Source organism: Scaptodrosophila lebanonensis, unplaced genomic scaffold (genome assembly GCF_003285725.1).
Source record: "Scaptodrosophila lebanonensis strain 11010-0011.00,11010-0021.00 unplaced genomic scaffold, SlebRS2 tig00000024-arrow-pilon, whole genome shotgun sequence".
Classification (NCBI taxonomy): domain Eukaryota; kingdom Metazoa; phylum Arthropoda; class Insecta; order Diptera; family Drosophilidae; genus Scaptodrosophila; species Scaptodrosophila lebanonensis.
This window is the reverse complement of record NW_022060538.1, coordinates 21,987,887-22,004,585: the sequence shown is the minus strand read 5'-3', so window position 1 is coordinate 22,004,585 and position 16,699 is coordinate 21,987,887. Positions and strand designations below refer to the sequence as shown.

Genomic DNA, 16,699 nt, shown 5'->3' with positions numbered 1-16,699 from the left:
TGTTCTTGGCAGCGACAACTCTGTCAGCACTTTGGTGGGTCACTGCTCCCTTCCGTTACACCTCACAAACTATCCGTGGAACGAACATCTTAGACAGGTCATTGTCATGGTAAGCCTCGCTCATTAACTTACATTGATGGTATCGGTGGACCAAATTGAAATTAAACTCCGCAATTACTTACATAAATGCTGCGCAGACCGGTCTTCCGCAGTTAGCAGCAGTTCATTGAACAACATTACGCAGAAATTGTGATTAATTAGAACATCAGATCGGACTGTGTCGATTGCGATCTTGAATGGCTGGCTGGCTGGCTGGCTGGCTAGGCAGCTAACTGGTATAAAAGTGGTTTGCAAGACACGCCAAGGCCACCAGTTAGTTTGAAGCCATGTTGTTCTACACAACCCAAATAATAGCGCGTAAGTAAGCGAAATGCGTTAGCGCTTGACCCAAATGATCTAATTGAGTTCCGTCATCAATCCAGTGTGCTTGGCCGGCACGAGCTTTGTGGGGACCATGGCGCGTCGCCATCGAGTGGATGGAACCCAAGGCAAAGGAGCAGACCAGCAGCGTGCTCTGTTGGCACCACGTTTTCCTGCCTTTCCACAACAGCAGCCGTGCATCTGCTCACCAGGCCCACCAGGACCTCCGGGATTACAGGGATTACAAGGACCACAGGGCACACGAGGGGACAAGGGCGAAGACGGACCAACTGGACCTCCAGGACTAATGGGCACGAACGGGCAACGTGGACCGCCCGGACGCACAGGAATTCCAGGCCCAATTGGTCCTCCAGGACGACAAGGACGACGTGGTTTCCCTGGAGAGCGGGGCCCTACCGGTCCAATCGGACCAATTGGCTTACCCGGACCTACTGGCCCTGCTGGAGCTGCGGCCGCAGCTCGATCGCTTGATGGCGCTGCGAGTATTGGAGTTCTCCCCGATTACGATGTTGATGTAGGACCAGATGGCGACGAGGATGATGTGGATGACTTTGACGACGAAGACGAAGATGACTATAAGAAGAAATAAAGCTTGTTTCGAATTTGTATGGGATTTGAACTAAATTTTAGCTTCTTTCCTATAAATAGATATACATATGTACATACAAATCAGACATGCTACTGAAAATCCGCTTATGATTCAGGGCTCAAAATGCGATTCCCAGTTTAAAAAGGAACCCAAATACCCTTTGTCTAAGTTTCAACTCGATTATACATCTCTAGCGTTCATGAAGACGTTCAGAAATGTAATGTCAACTTTTTATAATTGCTGCTATTCCTGCTAATCAACGTACAGCTCAAACGGAAATAGTTTTCTTGAGAAATATAAAGTAAATAGTGTATAGTAAGAAAACGGTTTTGTAGAAGGCATCTCAGGGAGATGTTTCGAGCAACATCAACGGACATAGAAACATTGAATGTTGCTGGGGTTTTCGACTGAGACTTCACAAGCATCAACATTTATGTTGCGACAATTTTGATAAGAATAGTGGTACCAGAGAAGGCAATTGTTGTTGCTAGACAAGCAGTGGTAAGCAGTTGCCATATGTCTGCTTCGTACTTAAATTTTTTGAATTGAAAGGTAAATATTTTATAAATTTTATTTGAAATAAGAGCTGTCTCTGAGCGGACATGGCGCTCTTTTTTATTTTGCCGAACGCATCAAATGTCAGAAACAAAAAGGCCTACATGAAAAAACACGTATCCCCTCTGGCGGTTTGTGTGAGGCTCGTGTTTGTGCATGGATCTATAAACAATTTTACGTGCATATGCATGTACATATGGGTGGGGCTGTGTGGGTGGCCCTGTATCGGTATAGGTTCATAATGCAAGTACGTTAATCACGCACTTTTGCACTCAGGTGCTGCGATTGTTGTTGTTGTTTGAGCTGTCGTTGCAGCTGCTCGTTACAGTTTTGTTGTTGTTGTTGTAATTGACTGCTGCCTGACGACCAATTATGGTGCAATTAACACACTTGATTGGTTAAACCCTCTGATTCGTTTACGGTTAACTCACTCACACACACACACACAGACACTCACTCCCTCACTCAAGCACGCACACATGGATGGGAGTAGGAAAGCAGCTGCTCTGTGCGCTCATGTGTATGCTTTGATTTTTAACATTTCAAAGGGCCTGCAACTTACATCTTCATGTCTACTCATCCTTCAATTGGCGTATGCTTTAGGAAGCTGGCTGGTGCTCCAGCAAGCAACGACCGTTTCCATCCAGCAAAACTTTTACTGCCAACTTTGCTACAAAAAGAAAGAAAAAAATCAAGCAAAATGGGTTCCTAAATTTGATTGCTAGTCGCCGCCATTTTGTGCTCTGATTTTTCGGGGAGGGGATGGCCAAAAATATCTTAGCCGCTTACTTCTTCGTCTGGCTGTCCCGTTTACTTGGAAATAGGTATGTGTGTCAAGTGCTGGCAGTTGCCATTACATGCTCATTCGATTCTCTGCTCCGCGTCAGCAAACTCTCAGCCACACACCACTTAAATATGATATGAAAGTGAAGCAGACACTGAAGTAAATGCTGAGCTAAGGCATTCGAATATACAAAGCTATAAAGCCCAAATTGATAACGATGTCAAGATGGATGATAAGGGCCGCCATATCTGTCAGATATGTAATTTTTGATTGATTGTCAAATGCTGATAGGAGTTGAGAGTCTGCTGTCAAAATAATTTTCAATTTAGTTTCCATGCACAAGCACTTATCGATTATGGATAAGGTCTGGAATAAGGTCGAATTGTCTGTGCAACGTAAGGGCAAACAAGTTTACTGCAAACATTTAAAGCGTGCTGAGAAAATCCTTCGAGCAATTAAAATTAAATGCTATGTGCTCAAGCAATAGAGCAACTCTGTAAGCCCTGTACAATAATGTTGCGTAAAATCTAGTTTAATTTTGTGTGGTATCAACTATTTCACAAATGCTACAGGATATATTAGAATTGATGAATAAAAGATATGTTTATGGGTAAGTTTGTCAAAAGCCGTATCTATATGTAGTTGTGTTTTGAGATTGATAAAGGTGGTTGCTTGCGATACATGTCATTTATTTTTGTAATGCATATTAATGGATTTGACTGTACCTGTTGTAGTTATTGTGGAAAGCCGTCTGTATTCGAAGGCCGATTTTGTTGTTTATCGGTTTGAAGGCTGACATACCTTTTATTGAACAATTCGCACGTTTGTTGCGAGAGTTGCAAGAATTTACGGGTATCTGTAGATAAGAAGGGAAGGCTAAAAGGAAAGTATTTCAGAGATTGATTTCTTTACAAATGGCTATAATATAAATATCTGTATGAACAAAAATTAAACCTGAAAATTCCCTGAAACTATCCACCGATTTCGGAGTATGGTTTTGGTATGGTTTTAAATCCTCTTTCATATTTCCACTTCTTCCACATTTTTCATCTTTCCACTTGGAAGAAGTGGAAAGTGTACACATTTTCTACTCAACAGATGTGTAGCTGCAATCCTGGTACGGTTATTTAATCAATATCAAGCAGACGTCATCCATATCTATATCTATTTGCCTTCCTTACGCTGCCACTTCCTGTCTAATTGGATTGACTGTCTCGTGCAGACCGCAAAGTTACCAAACTCTGCTCGCAATGAACAAAGCAATGGCCACAAGTTTTGTATTTAAATAATTCATCAAGATACAAATCCAAAACGAGAACACATTGATGTGAGCTTCCGATACCCCTTCGAGTGGCTCACCACCATGTTTGATGTGGTGGCAAACAAGTCGGATCCTTGGCGTGTGTGCAAAGGCCTAGCTAGAGTTGGCAGGACATGGACAAGTGGACAAGGACGTGTGTGGGTATGAGTGTGGTGAATGGTCGCATTATTAACGTGCGGCAAACGAGGCTAATAAAATGAAATGCTCGCCTGGGAATACGCCTTCGCCCCCTTATTTTGTTGACATTTCATTTCGACGCCGCAATGTGGTGTTCCTATACTATAATTGATTAGGTTCGTCCTCACGAATGGAACACTCTTTCCACACAAGTATTTGTGGCAGCGTGTTCGTGTTCGACTCTCTGTGCATCGGTCTAAACCATAATTTATGGGCTGTGTACAAAGGCATTAATCTTTATTGGAAATGAATAGTGTACGCAAACCTTTGACAAGTCATTTGTTGGTTTTGGCTATGTTGTATTTTCTCTTCTTGCTGCTGTTTTTATTGTTGTTGTAGTCTAGCTAAATGAGTATAAATAAAGTACTCAGAAAAGCAACAGACACATGGACACCACATAAACCGACCGACCGACAATGTCTGAGTGAGACTAAGTCGGACTTTGTCGTCTGACCTTGCCCGTCATGGCAACAACAAAAAATAAAAGCCGAGCCAGCATGTAAAAGTGCACCTAATGCGCCTTTTAATGATTTGATGTCCTTTCCACGTTTGCTTTAATGTGCCAGTGCGCCCCGCTTCGGCTTTGCTGTACGAGTCTGCCACGTGATTTTCACAGCATTTTCCTACCCACAATATTATGCAAATTAGCTCGCCTGTTTATGGCATATAAAACGGATAATTTTAATGCTCATTTTATGCGTTGCGTGCCACCAACAGGTCCCAGCACGATGCCCACAGGAATGCTGATGTGTCTAGCTCGGGAGACACAGATGTGTCAAATGTTAACAAGTTCTTGGCCTGTCCTTAACATTCACTCAACTTCTGGAAGTTTTAAGTACTTTAACCCTAAAAAGGTGACATTTGTTCATTTCATTTTGAAGTGAACCCATAGCAAGGGCTTATGTGACTTAAATATGTAACAATTGGATGAATAAAGAGCAGGCAGTGCATGTGTTAGGCCAGAGGTCAGAGGCCACTGACCCATTGTGTTTTCTGTTTCATAATCCTGCTCATCCTCGTCGATGCAACCGAACTCTTTCCTCTCCCAAAGCTACTGTTTTCAACTATGCCCGATAGAGCTTAACTTCCCACACCGAGTCGGGGATCCTCTATTTTCGTTATTATTTATTTAGTCTTCATAAGCCCATTATAACAGCCTATACTTGTCCATTCATTCAATAAATTAAAAGTCAAACAAAGATAATCTATTACGAAGGGAGAGTAAATAACTTATTTTAACTAACAATTGTTCTTCTTAATAATCCAATGTTTGGGTCTAAAAGTTTCCCACATTCAACGAAATACATTGTGATGCAGGGCTGTGCGATGCGGGTATAAGGCATCTGTTGATCCGACGATTTGCTGCCACGTGGAGGACAACCAACAGTGCCATGAGCGTTAGAGTCTGCGTTAACTCAATTCTCATCTTTAGGTACTGATGCCTCGATATGATAATGCAAGGGGGAGAGAGAATTGTCTTGTAAAGACAGTTCCATTTGGCTTTGTGAAATTCCACATCCAACCATAAAATCGTATTTATATACGCTTCAGTCTTTTCGCAACGCCAAATCAAATCATTTCGCGCAGCTGAAAACCATAGCTTTTTGCAAAACTTAAACTCAACCCACGATATACCCACGAAAAGCTTCTCCCGATACTCAAAATGTTGAGACTCTGAGGCTAAGTGGCATGTTGAAGACTGATTCGGTTTCTTCTTGCTATGCTCTTTCCTGAGCGCCCATTCTATTCCATGGAAGTTTCATAATCGACTGCACGATGGCGATTTGAATGTGTTTGTCTGTCCGACTGGCTGTCTGTCTGCCTGTCTGTACTTATGTCTGCATGTGTCCATTAAGTAGTCGAAAATCATTACTCATTGCTGAGTCAACGCTACGGATTGGCTTGGCCGCAGCATAGCCGAGTTATGCACCTTGACCAGCGTCCAAGTCTGGACAGCAACCTCTTTCATTTCATTTTTCTGATCCATTTGCATATGCAAATTGAATATGCAAGTGAATGGGTTTCGGCATAAGCGTCTGGGGCGTGTATGGACCGAACATTTTCACCAAATTGAAGAAAAAACAAATTACAAATGTTTTGCCGGCGAATCCCATCCGCCCCCATCGCCTCCATCGTTGCTGCTCTTGTGGAAAAACAAGTCAAGTGTTGCGCTTTAGACATAATTTATCAGCTGAATGATTTGATTTATATGGTTAGACATGGCATGTGGCACGTCATTGCGCTTGTTTTCATACCTTTTATTATTATTATTATTATGGCAACAAAGCAAAGCTCAGCACAGCAAAGACAAAGACGCACCACGCATGTTCAGATCAGTGCTGCCAATTTGGCTTTATCCCGTCAAATCTGGTTGTTTTATGAAATCACTAGTTTACGCCATATTTTCTCAAAATAAAAAAAATGGTGGGAATGCCGAAAGAATGAAATGAAAAATGCCGTGATGTTTGGCTCACTTACAAAGAAACACAGACTGTCTATGGGCCATTTTAGGGGAAAAACAAAATTGGTTTTGTTAACGAAGCTAACGAAGAAAGAAGCAGCACTGTGCCTTTTTCTGGCTCAGCATACAGCAATAGCGCAGACTGGCCGCTTTTATTATAAATATCATTTAAAATGTTCACCAAGATGATAAAAAAAACTTTGGAAAATACATAGTTCTAAGGAAATACATTTAGGTTTTTTACGCTTTTTTGAACAAATTGTTTCTTTATTTCACTCTCCTTCCCGTCAAAAACAGTTTTTTTCCTTCTAAAAAGTTGGCAACACTGGTTCAGATGTACTTGTGTTATGTTTTCTTTCTTTCTATTATAATTTGTATTTTGTATTTTTCTACCACCACACTTGTGGACTGTTTTGCCAATGAAAATGGAAAGTATTTTGCGGCAAAAAGAGATTTCTACAAATAGCAAAAATGAAGCGCTGCACTGCCCAATGCTGTATTACTTGCTTACTTACTAAAGTTTATGTTGTTAACATGCATGCATGCCTAAGCATAAACAAAATCAAAAAGAAAAACAAAAACAGAAACAAAAATAGGTACGAAGCCGTCAGACAACAACCATAGTGGACGGGGAGATGGCCAGGACGGCTACAGACGTCCACAGCTCTTCGATGTGAACAACCTCCACTTATGTGCTTAATGTGTGCAGAGATACAGACACGTATGTATAGTATAGTAAGTGTATCTGCGATCTACCTACTTGATTAGTTGATTGAACGACAAACAATTTGCGCCGAGGAAGAAAGTAACTCGTCGTTGCTCTTTCTGCTTTTTGTCACTTTGTGCGATCGTTTTGTTATTGTGTTGTTCACAATTATTGACGACTTAACCCCATTAGCGTAAATTGGCGCACTTGCCAGTTGCCAGTTACCAGTTACCAGCTGCCAGTGCCAATCAGCCGCAATCAAAAGCGGCAACAGGTACGCGCTAACAAAAGATGCAAAGAAATTTTAACTTTCTGCGGCATGGGCCAAGAACAGAGCGAAAACTTTTACCAAAACCAAGCAGGCAGACAAGGCACGGCACGCACAATGTAAGCCCATTCACGAGGCCGGAGAGCATCTCACCATCATCGTCATCGTCATCATCATCATTATCATCAACAGAGCAGCCTCGGAGGGTCTCCGCGCACGATCTTGGAATTTTTAGTACGTCGCTCTTAGTACCCGACATATAAACCAGTTTCACCTGCCATCGAGAGCAGCAGCCAGCGCTGAAACCGCCGCCAGCCGCAGACAGCGCGTCAGTTGCTGCGCGACGCTTCAGAGGAGTACATCGTTCGTCGTGGCATAACGTGCAGCGAGCATTCGAGTTTGGTGAGCATCGAGAGCTGGAGCCGAAGACACAGCCATAGTCAGAGCCAGAGCCATAACCACAGCCCCAAACCGCGAACGAATCGAGCCTGCGCAGCCAGTTGCTATTGTTGTTGTTGTTGTTGTCGTAGCGGCTCTGCGCCAGCGCGCAGCTTAATTATTGCTCCCAACTTGCGGAGCCAGCGCCAAGAAACGGACGAACGGACAAACGGACGGGCATTACCATTACAGTTTGGCGCAAAGTTTACTTGTTTGTCTGCATTTTTGTTGTGCGCGAAGCTACCGAACACACAGACAGATACACACACACACACACATACACACTCCCATGTTGTATCTGTGTTGTGTGCGGTTAGTGTAATAACTTTTTAGCTGTTCGGGTGTTGTGTAGTGTGCGCTTTTCTCTTACGCGTCGCGTCTCGTCGCGTCGCCTCTACTCGCCTCGCTTGGGCCGGCCTGGGAAAGAATTCTTGCAGTTTTGCGCTTTCTTTTTGTATCTACAAGCATAGACACAGATACTCTCGTACTCGCGCTGCTGTGTGTGTGTGTAACGTGTATAACAAGTGTAAACAAAATAGAGTCGCAGATACCGATACAGTTACGGATACAAAAATAAGAAAAATACTCGCACGGCTCAAAAGTTTTGTGTAATCGAGACGAAAACAAAAGAATTTTAATACACCCGTATTTTCCCAACCATTAATAGCGATACGAGCAACGATTTTTGATCGTTTTGCCTGCAATTTGTCCATCTCCATCCACAACGCCAACAACAACCACCAAAAAGTAAGCCAAAAGTATAAATCAAAAAGAAACAGGTTATCTCGTATTCCATAAAAAAAAAACTCCAAACTACATATCCTATTAACATAATTCCCATCAAAACGGTGCGACATGCTCAACCAAAAAAAAAATGGAAAAAACTGATTTTAATCGCAATACACGAGTGTGTGAAACAAGAAGTAGTGGACGCAGCTCATCGAGTGTGGCAAGCGAGACCTTGAAGCTCGGTTCGCTTTCCGCATCGCATCGCGTATGCATTTCAATAAGACTCGACTTGAGCGGCGTGGCGGCGATTTTGAAATGCAGTAAACGCAATGCCATCAAACCCAATTTATGGCCAATATATTTACATATGCAAAGATCACACACACACACACATACATGTATATACCTGCATTCATACTTGTACATCAAACTAAACAGAGGACAGGTGATTTCGAAAAATCACCAAATAACGCATTTAGCCATTTTAGACGACTGTAGAGCCAACAAAGACATATTTCCATACATTTTGACATCGGTCGAGTGTGTGTGAAATAAGTAAACAAACCGAGAAACGGTACTAAACACACACACACACACACATTCCTGCATACTCAGCATATCTGTTAGCCAAGAATATTTGGCAAACTAAAGACTAAGCGACTAAGCGACTAAGCGACTTGCGCATGCGCTGTGACAGCACAAAGTGCTGTCCATTAATCGCCTCCTCTTTTTTGCTAAAAGTAATAATAAAAATGATTTTATGAATGGCTTGACAAAGTGCTCGCTTACTTGCCATCAAATGTTAAAAACAAAAAACCTTCAGATCCACAAACTCGCTTGAGTTGAGTGTTTCTACGACCCTCTCAAAGCCTGAAGAGTGATGTAACGCATATGTATCCGGCACTACTGAAAATCTCTTGCCAAATCTCTAGCCTTTAAGTGAAATTTAATCATGCTCCGAATTCTACATTTTTTCCAGACGTATTTTTCTTCATTCTATTTTAATTGACTTAATATTTTTGTCCATTAAGAAGTTCTTTTATGCTTGCTCTACAGAAATTTGAAAAAAGTGTTGAGCCGAAAGACTGGCTTTAGTTGAGAGTTACTGCAATTCAATTGACATCTTGTTATACCAATTTTAATAACTATTCAAATTGTGTTTAATTTTGAAGATAAATCCATTTTGTGACAGCCGAATTTACCTGCATTCTATTGTCAATTGATAGGCAGACTTGACATATAGTCTTTCATCCTTCGGTTGTTGATTAGTATTTAGAGCTTCATCTTCTTCGGCGAGAGTTTAAAATTAACGAGCAACGAACGTTCAAATAGTCCACAATCTAGAGTTTAAAATTTATAAAACTATCAAGAACTATCCAAAAACCTCCTGCCTACAAGTACATAAGCTGTCACACACACATTCCTAATCATTTATAGAGACCATTCGTCCATTATATATGTACGAGTAGATAGAAAGAAAATATCAGTTTGAATTAGCACTGAGTTTTTCTACAAGTCTATGTATTACAATTAGTGATAACAACAGGTGAAAAGTTGCCTCATTTCTACCTAAATTCCTTGCACAACCACAATCCTATGGAAACGAAAGACTAATACTAACTAGTACTTGATTAAAACAAGACCGAAGTTAAGCGATTCAACCTTGCATTAAGAAAAGGGTTGGGTCGCTGTTGATTTTTAATTTAACCGTAAAAGTTGAGCCCGTGCCTTTTCTATGTACGAGTTTTTTATTTGATTAACCTAAAGTACCGCTTAGAGGTGGGGCTCGTTTATCTGGCCACTTGGCCGACTTGGCCAAAAAAGGGTATGCAAAGCCAGCCCTAAGGGCTGGGGGAATCTATCAAGTTCTTCAGGTGAAGGCACTCAACAGAATATTTTCACAGATGAAGAATGTTTTCAGCTACTTGTTGAAATATCAATTTCGAAGCACCTGTTAAACGCGATTGCACAATCAACTCGGCTTCAAACTTTTGGTAATTTGTAGTCGACAGAGTGTCGCAATGGGTCTTGTAAATATTTTGTTTGCTATTAAATTATCGCGTTAGTGAAGAAAGAAATCAACTACGAGTATGCTAACTCGTCTACAGCTTCTATTCCAAATCGACGCATTACCTTGCTCTGCGGCTCGCGTAGGTAGGTCGACTGGTTGGCTGGCTATAGCATTCCTTGGCTAAAAGCATACGAAAACATTTTACCTCGCAGCACAAATAGTGTATGTATGTATGTATGTGGTTTCGACCAAACTCGCCAGCAGTATGCAAATCGAACATTCTAACAGATTACGACCAAAGCATAACCCGATTGTGTGCGAGAGAGAACAATACGACAAAACCGAGGAAATGACCAAATACAGCGTGGCAGCTCTTGCCATGTTGGCCAACTTGGCCAGCTTACGAGTATTACGAGCATTATTATTTAGTTAGATTGATGAATTAATAAGCGCGACTTTTGAAAACGAGTTCCTACCAATCTCAGTTGCAGCTCAAATGGCAGCGTGGAAACAGCTGCTCTGGGTCTTGTTGCTCTGCCTGTCACAACATTTAACACAGATCGAGGCGTGGCGGCCATGTCCGGAGCTCAGTCCCGCCTTGAGACTGCCATGCAGGTGAGTCGCTACCCCCCACAAGCCGGAGACAACTGGCTTCCGCTGTCGGGCATTATTTTAATTTCTGCGCGCTTGCAAATTACTGGTAATTTGCGCGCTGATACGCTGATTCGCTGATTCGCTTGGCTCTGTTTGATTTCAATTATTGCCGCAATTACAGGTGCAATGTGGTGCCGTTTGCCTCGACCGGCCAACTCGGCGCTGTGGCCATGGACTGCGATCGCGTTGTGTTCCATGGCGATGCGCCTCAGCTGCCATACGGAGCGCCCATTGTGGCCTACACGCAGCGCCATAGTGGGCAGCAGGTGCTGCCAGCACAAGTAAGTCTCTGGGCAATCAGCACGAAACACTAATTGAGTTTCCATTCCGCACCCCTCAGACATTCGGCCAGCTTAAATTGCCCATTGAGGAGCTGGACTTGTCCAACAATCTGATACGTCGCATACCCGAACGCGCATTCGATGGACTCAAGGACGCGCTGACGGAGCTGCGATTGGCCAACAACCTGCTGGGCGATAATCTCAATCCGATTTTCTCGACGGCCGAACTACATGCCCTTAAGAATCTGCGCCTCTTGGATCTGTCTGGCAACAAGATCAAGCTGATCGAGGAGGGTGTCCTGAAGGGCTGTGTCGATCTGAAGGAGTTCTTTGTCGATCGCAATAGCCTGGCAGCTGTGCCATCGAACTCCTTGAATGGACCCAGCGCCTTGAGGCATTTGTCGCTGCGCCACAACCATATAGGTATGTTAACTACTTCATATTCCCTGGCAATTGAGGCATTTGTTTAGTACTAACCACGAATCAGTATGTGACGAGACTTTTATACTCTTATATAGTAGACATATCCTTTCTAGCTAGTTAAAGATCAGTCCGATGTATATTTGGTTAGCATAGCTTATAACCTGTTTTCTTCCTTACAGCTTCGCTGTATCAGGACTCGTTTATATCACAGCCTCAGCTGGAAATCATTGATCTGCGCTACAACGCCATCAAGAGTATAGACAGTCAGGCGTTTAAGGGCTTGCACAAGATACGCGAAATCAAGCTAGGCGGTAATCGCATTACCAATCTCAACAGCGACATCTTCGAGCAGCTCCCCACGCTACAACGGCTCGATTTGTCCGAGAATTTCATCACACAATTCCCGACGGTATCACTGGCATCCATAGTGGCACTTAAATCCCTCAACTTGTCCTCGAACATGCTGCAGGTGAGTTACGCTTCAGCACATTTCAGAACCACATTAATAAGTTCTTCGCACCCAGCAACTGGACTTTTCACATCTGCAAGTGGTGAAGACCCTGGAGAGCTTGGATTTGAGTCGCAACAGTATTACAACCATACCGCCGGGCACCTTCAGAGAGCTGGGCGCACTTAAATACCTGGATCTCAGTCTCAATTCGCTGCGCACCGTACGTTCAAAACCCAAGTATGCATAGTTTCAAAAAATAATAAGTGCACACTTTGCAGATCGAAGATGACGCCATGGAGGGACTGGACAGCTTGCAGACCTTAATAATCAGGGACAACAATATTCTGCTGGTGCCTGGTAGTGCTCTGGGTCGTCTGCCTCAGCTGACGTCATTGCACCTGGACTTTAATCGCGTAGCCGCACTGTCTGCCGAGATTCTCGGGTCACTGCAGGCCGGCGATATAACCACGCTTTCCCTCTCGCGGAATGTCATCCGCGAGCTACCGCCGGGCAGTTTCCAAATGTTCAGTAGCTTGCACACCCTTGACTTGGCCGGTAACTCGCTGGCCCAGGTGAACGCCGACACTTTCGCGGGCCTGGAAGGCACGTTGATGGAGCTAAGACTGTCGCAAAATCGTCTAACCAGCCTGGGAAATGCGCCGCTACCCCTGGAGGAGCTGCGCAGCTTGGACCTCAGCGGCAACAGTTTGGCAGAGCTGCCGCGTAATATTTTGCAGGAATTAGGCAACTTGCAGTACCTAAACCTGAGCGGCAATCATCATCTGGCACCGTTTTCCGGCTCCCTCTTTCGACCACTCGGTCGCCTGCAGATCATCGATCTGAGCCACTGCAGCATTCGACAGCTTAGCGGAGACCTGTTGGCCGGTCTGGATCTCAAGGAAATTCATCTCAACGACAACGAATTGGAAGAGCTTAAAGATGGTAGCTTTGTGGATTTGGCTAATATTAGCTTCATCGATTTGTCCAATAATCGCTTAGCATCAATACGATCCAGTGCCTTTGTGAATGTCATGCAGCTGAAGCGTCTCGATCTGCACGGTAATCAGTTGTCTGCCTTCAAGGGGGAGTACTTCAATACTGGCACTGGCATTGAGGAGCTAGACATATCCAATAATCAGCTGAGCTATTTGTTTCCCTCCTCCTTCCGCATCCATCCGCGTCTGCGAGAGATAAAGGCTGCTCACAACAAGTTCTCCTACTTCCCGGCTGAGCTCATCTCCTCGTTGCAGTACTTGGAATACATAGACTTGTCCGACAATCAACTGAAGACCATTGAAGAATTGGACTTTGCTCGCTTGCCGCGACTGCGCGTCTTGCGACTCGCTCAAAACGAATTGGACATGGTCAGCGAGATGGCTTTCCATAATTCCACACAACTACAAGTTCTGGACTTAGCGCATAATAGACTGGATCGCCTGGGAGAACGAACCTTCGAAGGTCTAGTGCGTCTGGAGGAGCTGAATTTGGAGGGCAATCGATTGTATGAGCTATCCGATGGCATCTTCGAGCGTGCTAAGCTACAAATGCTGGAGAACATCAATCTGGCGCACAACAAGTTCGAGTACGCCCCATTGAACGCACTCAAACGTCAATATTTCTTTGTCTCTTCGGTGGATCTAAGTCACAACAAGATCAAAGATATACCTGCTGATGACAGCATTATGGTTAACATCAAACACATTGATCTTTCCTACAATCCCCTCTCATCCAAAGCTGTGCACAATATTCTGAATGAGCCAAAAACCGTGCGGGAGTTGAATCTGGCAGGCACAGGAATAGAGGAGCTTGGCACTCTGGAGACACCGTTCTTGCAATACTTGAATCTCTCACATAATAAGTTGCACAATATCAAGGCCGATGTCTTCCAGCGTGCCACACTGCTTGAGACCCTGGACTTGTCTAACAATGAACTGGGAAACCTTCATGACCTTTCGCTAGCCTGGCCGCAGCTGCAGGTCCTGCAAACTCTGGATGTGTCGAACAACAGTTTCGAAATGATTTCACAGCAAAACTTTGCGCACCTCCAGATGTTGCGCAGACTCAAATTGAATCACCTGCCACTGTGCACCCGCATCGAAAAGAATGCTTTCAAACAGCTACCAAATTTGGCCAGTCTGGAGGCCTACGATCTCCCGCTGCTGGGCTATCTGGATCTGCAGGGAATATTGGAGCTACTTCCGGGACTGGAGACCCTCGATATAGAGGTTAAGGATGCCAGCATTGGTATGGAACAAATACAACCATTAAAGCATCCGCGTCTCAGGTCCATTGGCATACGTGGAGAGCGACTGAAATCTATTTCATCGGGCACATTGGCCGGTCTTAAGAGCAGCGACCTGACTATTAAATTGCAGAACACTTCGCTCTCAGCACTGCCCCCAGCCCTTCTATTCCCAGTTCCACGCTCTTCGCAACTCACCCTAGACGTTCAGGGCTCTCAGATCACGGTGCTGGTACCGCAGTTCCTGAATGCACTTGAAGACCGTCGGTCAAGCCTGCACATGCGGGGCCTGACCAGTAATCCTATCGTGTGCGATTGCAACGCACGGGCCCTTCGTCGCTGGTTACCTATCTCTGGAATGTCTGAGGTCAGTTGTCATGCGCCCGCCTATCTGGCCGGCAGGAGACTCATCGAGGTGGGGGACGACGAACTTACATGTGATCCACGTCGCATGAGCTCTTCCACCGCCCGCCCGACTATGCCACATTTGCTGAAATCCTCCAGCCAGCTGATCACACGCACCACAGCCTTAACCACAGAAGAGCCAGTCATCATTTGGAGCCTAGAGCCCACACAACCAGCTCTAAAGAAAATCAAACCCAAGGCACCGCTACTGAAGGCTCAAGCACCAATAATGAGCAATGACGATACTCTGATCATCGGCATTGTGGGCGGAGTTGTAGCCTTCATAGCCATACTTATCATCATCATTTGCATCATTCGACTGCGCATGAGCAATGCGGAATACCAGCACAGTGCGCCTATGATTGGCATTCCCCCATTGCCGTTAGGAGCCCACAATGCGTACAGCTATAAAAATGGCGCAGCAACTCCCGCTGCAGCCCTCTACGCGGTACCCCCCTATCAGCCGAGCTATGCAACATTGCCGCACAAAGCAGCCTCCATACACCAGTCCAACCAGAACCTAGCGCAGCGTCAGCAGGCGGCGCAGCAAGCGGCTGCCGCCTACTCGACCATGTCGCGCATGTCATACTTCAGTGGTGCGGGCGGTGGTGATGGCGCCGAGAGCTTAACGCCACACAATGCGGCCCAGCATCAGCCCTATATAATCTACTCTGACGACAAGGCCTACAGATAGGCGAGCTTGTAGGCCAATACAGCTCTAGTTTATTGCTCACACAAACAACCTCTTCCCCTTACCCACTCTCGAGTCAATGCCTAGTGGCTTATGCTCGCATCGAAGCCACTGGGGTTTACCCATACAGGTTCTATTGTCATTACCAGTGCAAGTTGTATATATAAGTAAATTGTATCGCATATGTGTAATAAACCAATATATAGTATAGTAAATAAATACTCATAAATAATTGAGGCTGTAGTTTTCCCTACTACAACATTAAAGTGGAACGTACCTTTCTAGAGGGCATAACGCGATCCTAAGAGGGCTCCACAACTTATGATATACGAATTCAAAAGATACTAAGCTAAATTATATGGATCTGATGACTTACAGCCGATCAGCCGAACATCATCAGAGCTTGCCTAACACTTTGATTTACTCTATCTTTAGTAGCTCTGATCTTTAATAACTGATACAAATATATATGTACTACCCAAGTACTTCTGTGGGATCTGACACGACTGCTTTAGGTTGTAACGTACGCTTCGAGTATTCCACTTCTGTTTTCCTGCTGCTTTTAAAACCCAATACCTTGGATACGGAAAGGTAAGCCAATTTACATAGATTAGACAAATTAGATTAGATCAATCGAATTCAGAGACAAGATTGAAAACCATATCGCTCTATTTGAACTAACTATGACGAATACTGCTTATACGATATACCGCAAATGAAATTCGCAGAGCTCGCTTAATTGAGCACTTCAAAAGGTTTTTAATTATATAATAATGTTTTTATACAACAAGAAGTATTAAAAAAGTGCGGGTATTTACAATATATATTGCAAGTATATACAAATATATTTATGTACTCGTATATATATATATATTCATATATGCATTTGTAAGTTCATGTGTGTGTATATTGTAACTTCAGGATAGCAATTCACAGTCTTTGTTATTTTCAAAATCCAACTCTCAGCCAAATTAGTTCTTTAAACATTGGCTCTTACATCTCATACGAGTATGGTTGTACAATATTCGATTGAACCAACGAAAATGTGTATGTAAATGCAAGGAAATTTCTC

General features: G+C 43.9%; 2 protein-coding genes across 2 annotated transcripts; both read left to right on the top strand.

The window, feature by feature from the left end:
• The first annotated feature begins 514 nt into the window (after positions 1-514).
• Positions 515-1,030, top strand: LOC115621019 (collagen alpha-3(IX) chain-like). The gene has a single exon (XM_030514538.1). The coding sequence runs from the start codon at positions 515-517 to the stop codon at positions 1,028-1,030; it is 516 nt and encodes a 171-aa protein (XP_030370398.1).
• Positions 1,031-10,976: 9,946 nt separating this feature from the next.
• Positions 10,977-15,749, top strand: LOC115621017 (protein artichoke). Its single transcript, XM_030514537.1, has 6 exons — positions 10,977-11,095; positions 11,256-11,415; positions 11,475-11,838; positions 12,018-12,307; positions 12,363-12,509; positions 12,568-15,749. Exons 1-6 carry the CDS (start codon positions 10,977-10,979, stop codon positions 15,628-15,630), a joined length of 4,143 nt encoding a protein of 1,380 aa, XP_030370397.1. The 3' UTR covers positions 15,631-15,749.
• The last annotated feature ends 950 nt before the right edge of the window (positions 15,750-16,699 follow it).

Coding starts and splice junctions, on each gene's coding strand:
- LOC115621019 (XM_030514538.1), top strand. CDS start 515: ATGGCGCGTCGCCATCGAGTGGATGGAACCCAAGGCAAAGGAGCAGAC.
- LOC115621017 (XM_030514537.1), top strand. CDS start 10,977: ATGGCAGCGTGGAAACAGCTGCTCTGGGTCTTGTTGCTCTGCCTGTCA. Junction 11,839..12,017: donor GCTGCGCCACAACCATATAG/GTATGTTAACTA, acceptor TCTTCCTTACAG/CTTCGCTGTATCAGGACTCG. Junction 12,308..12,362: donor TGTCCTCGAACATGCTGCAG/GTGAGTTACGCT, acceptor CTTCGCACCCAG/CAACTGGACTTTTCACATCT.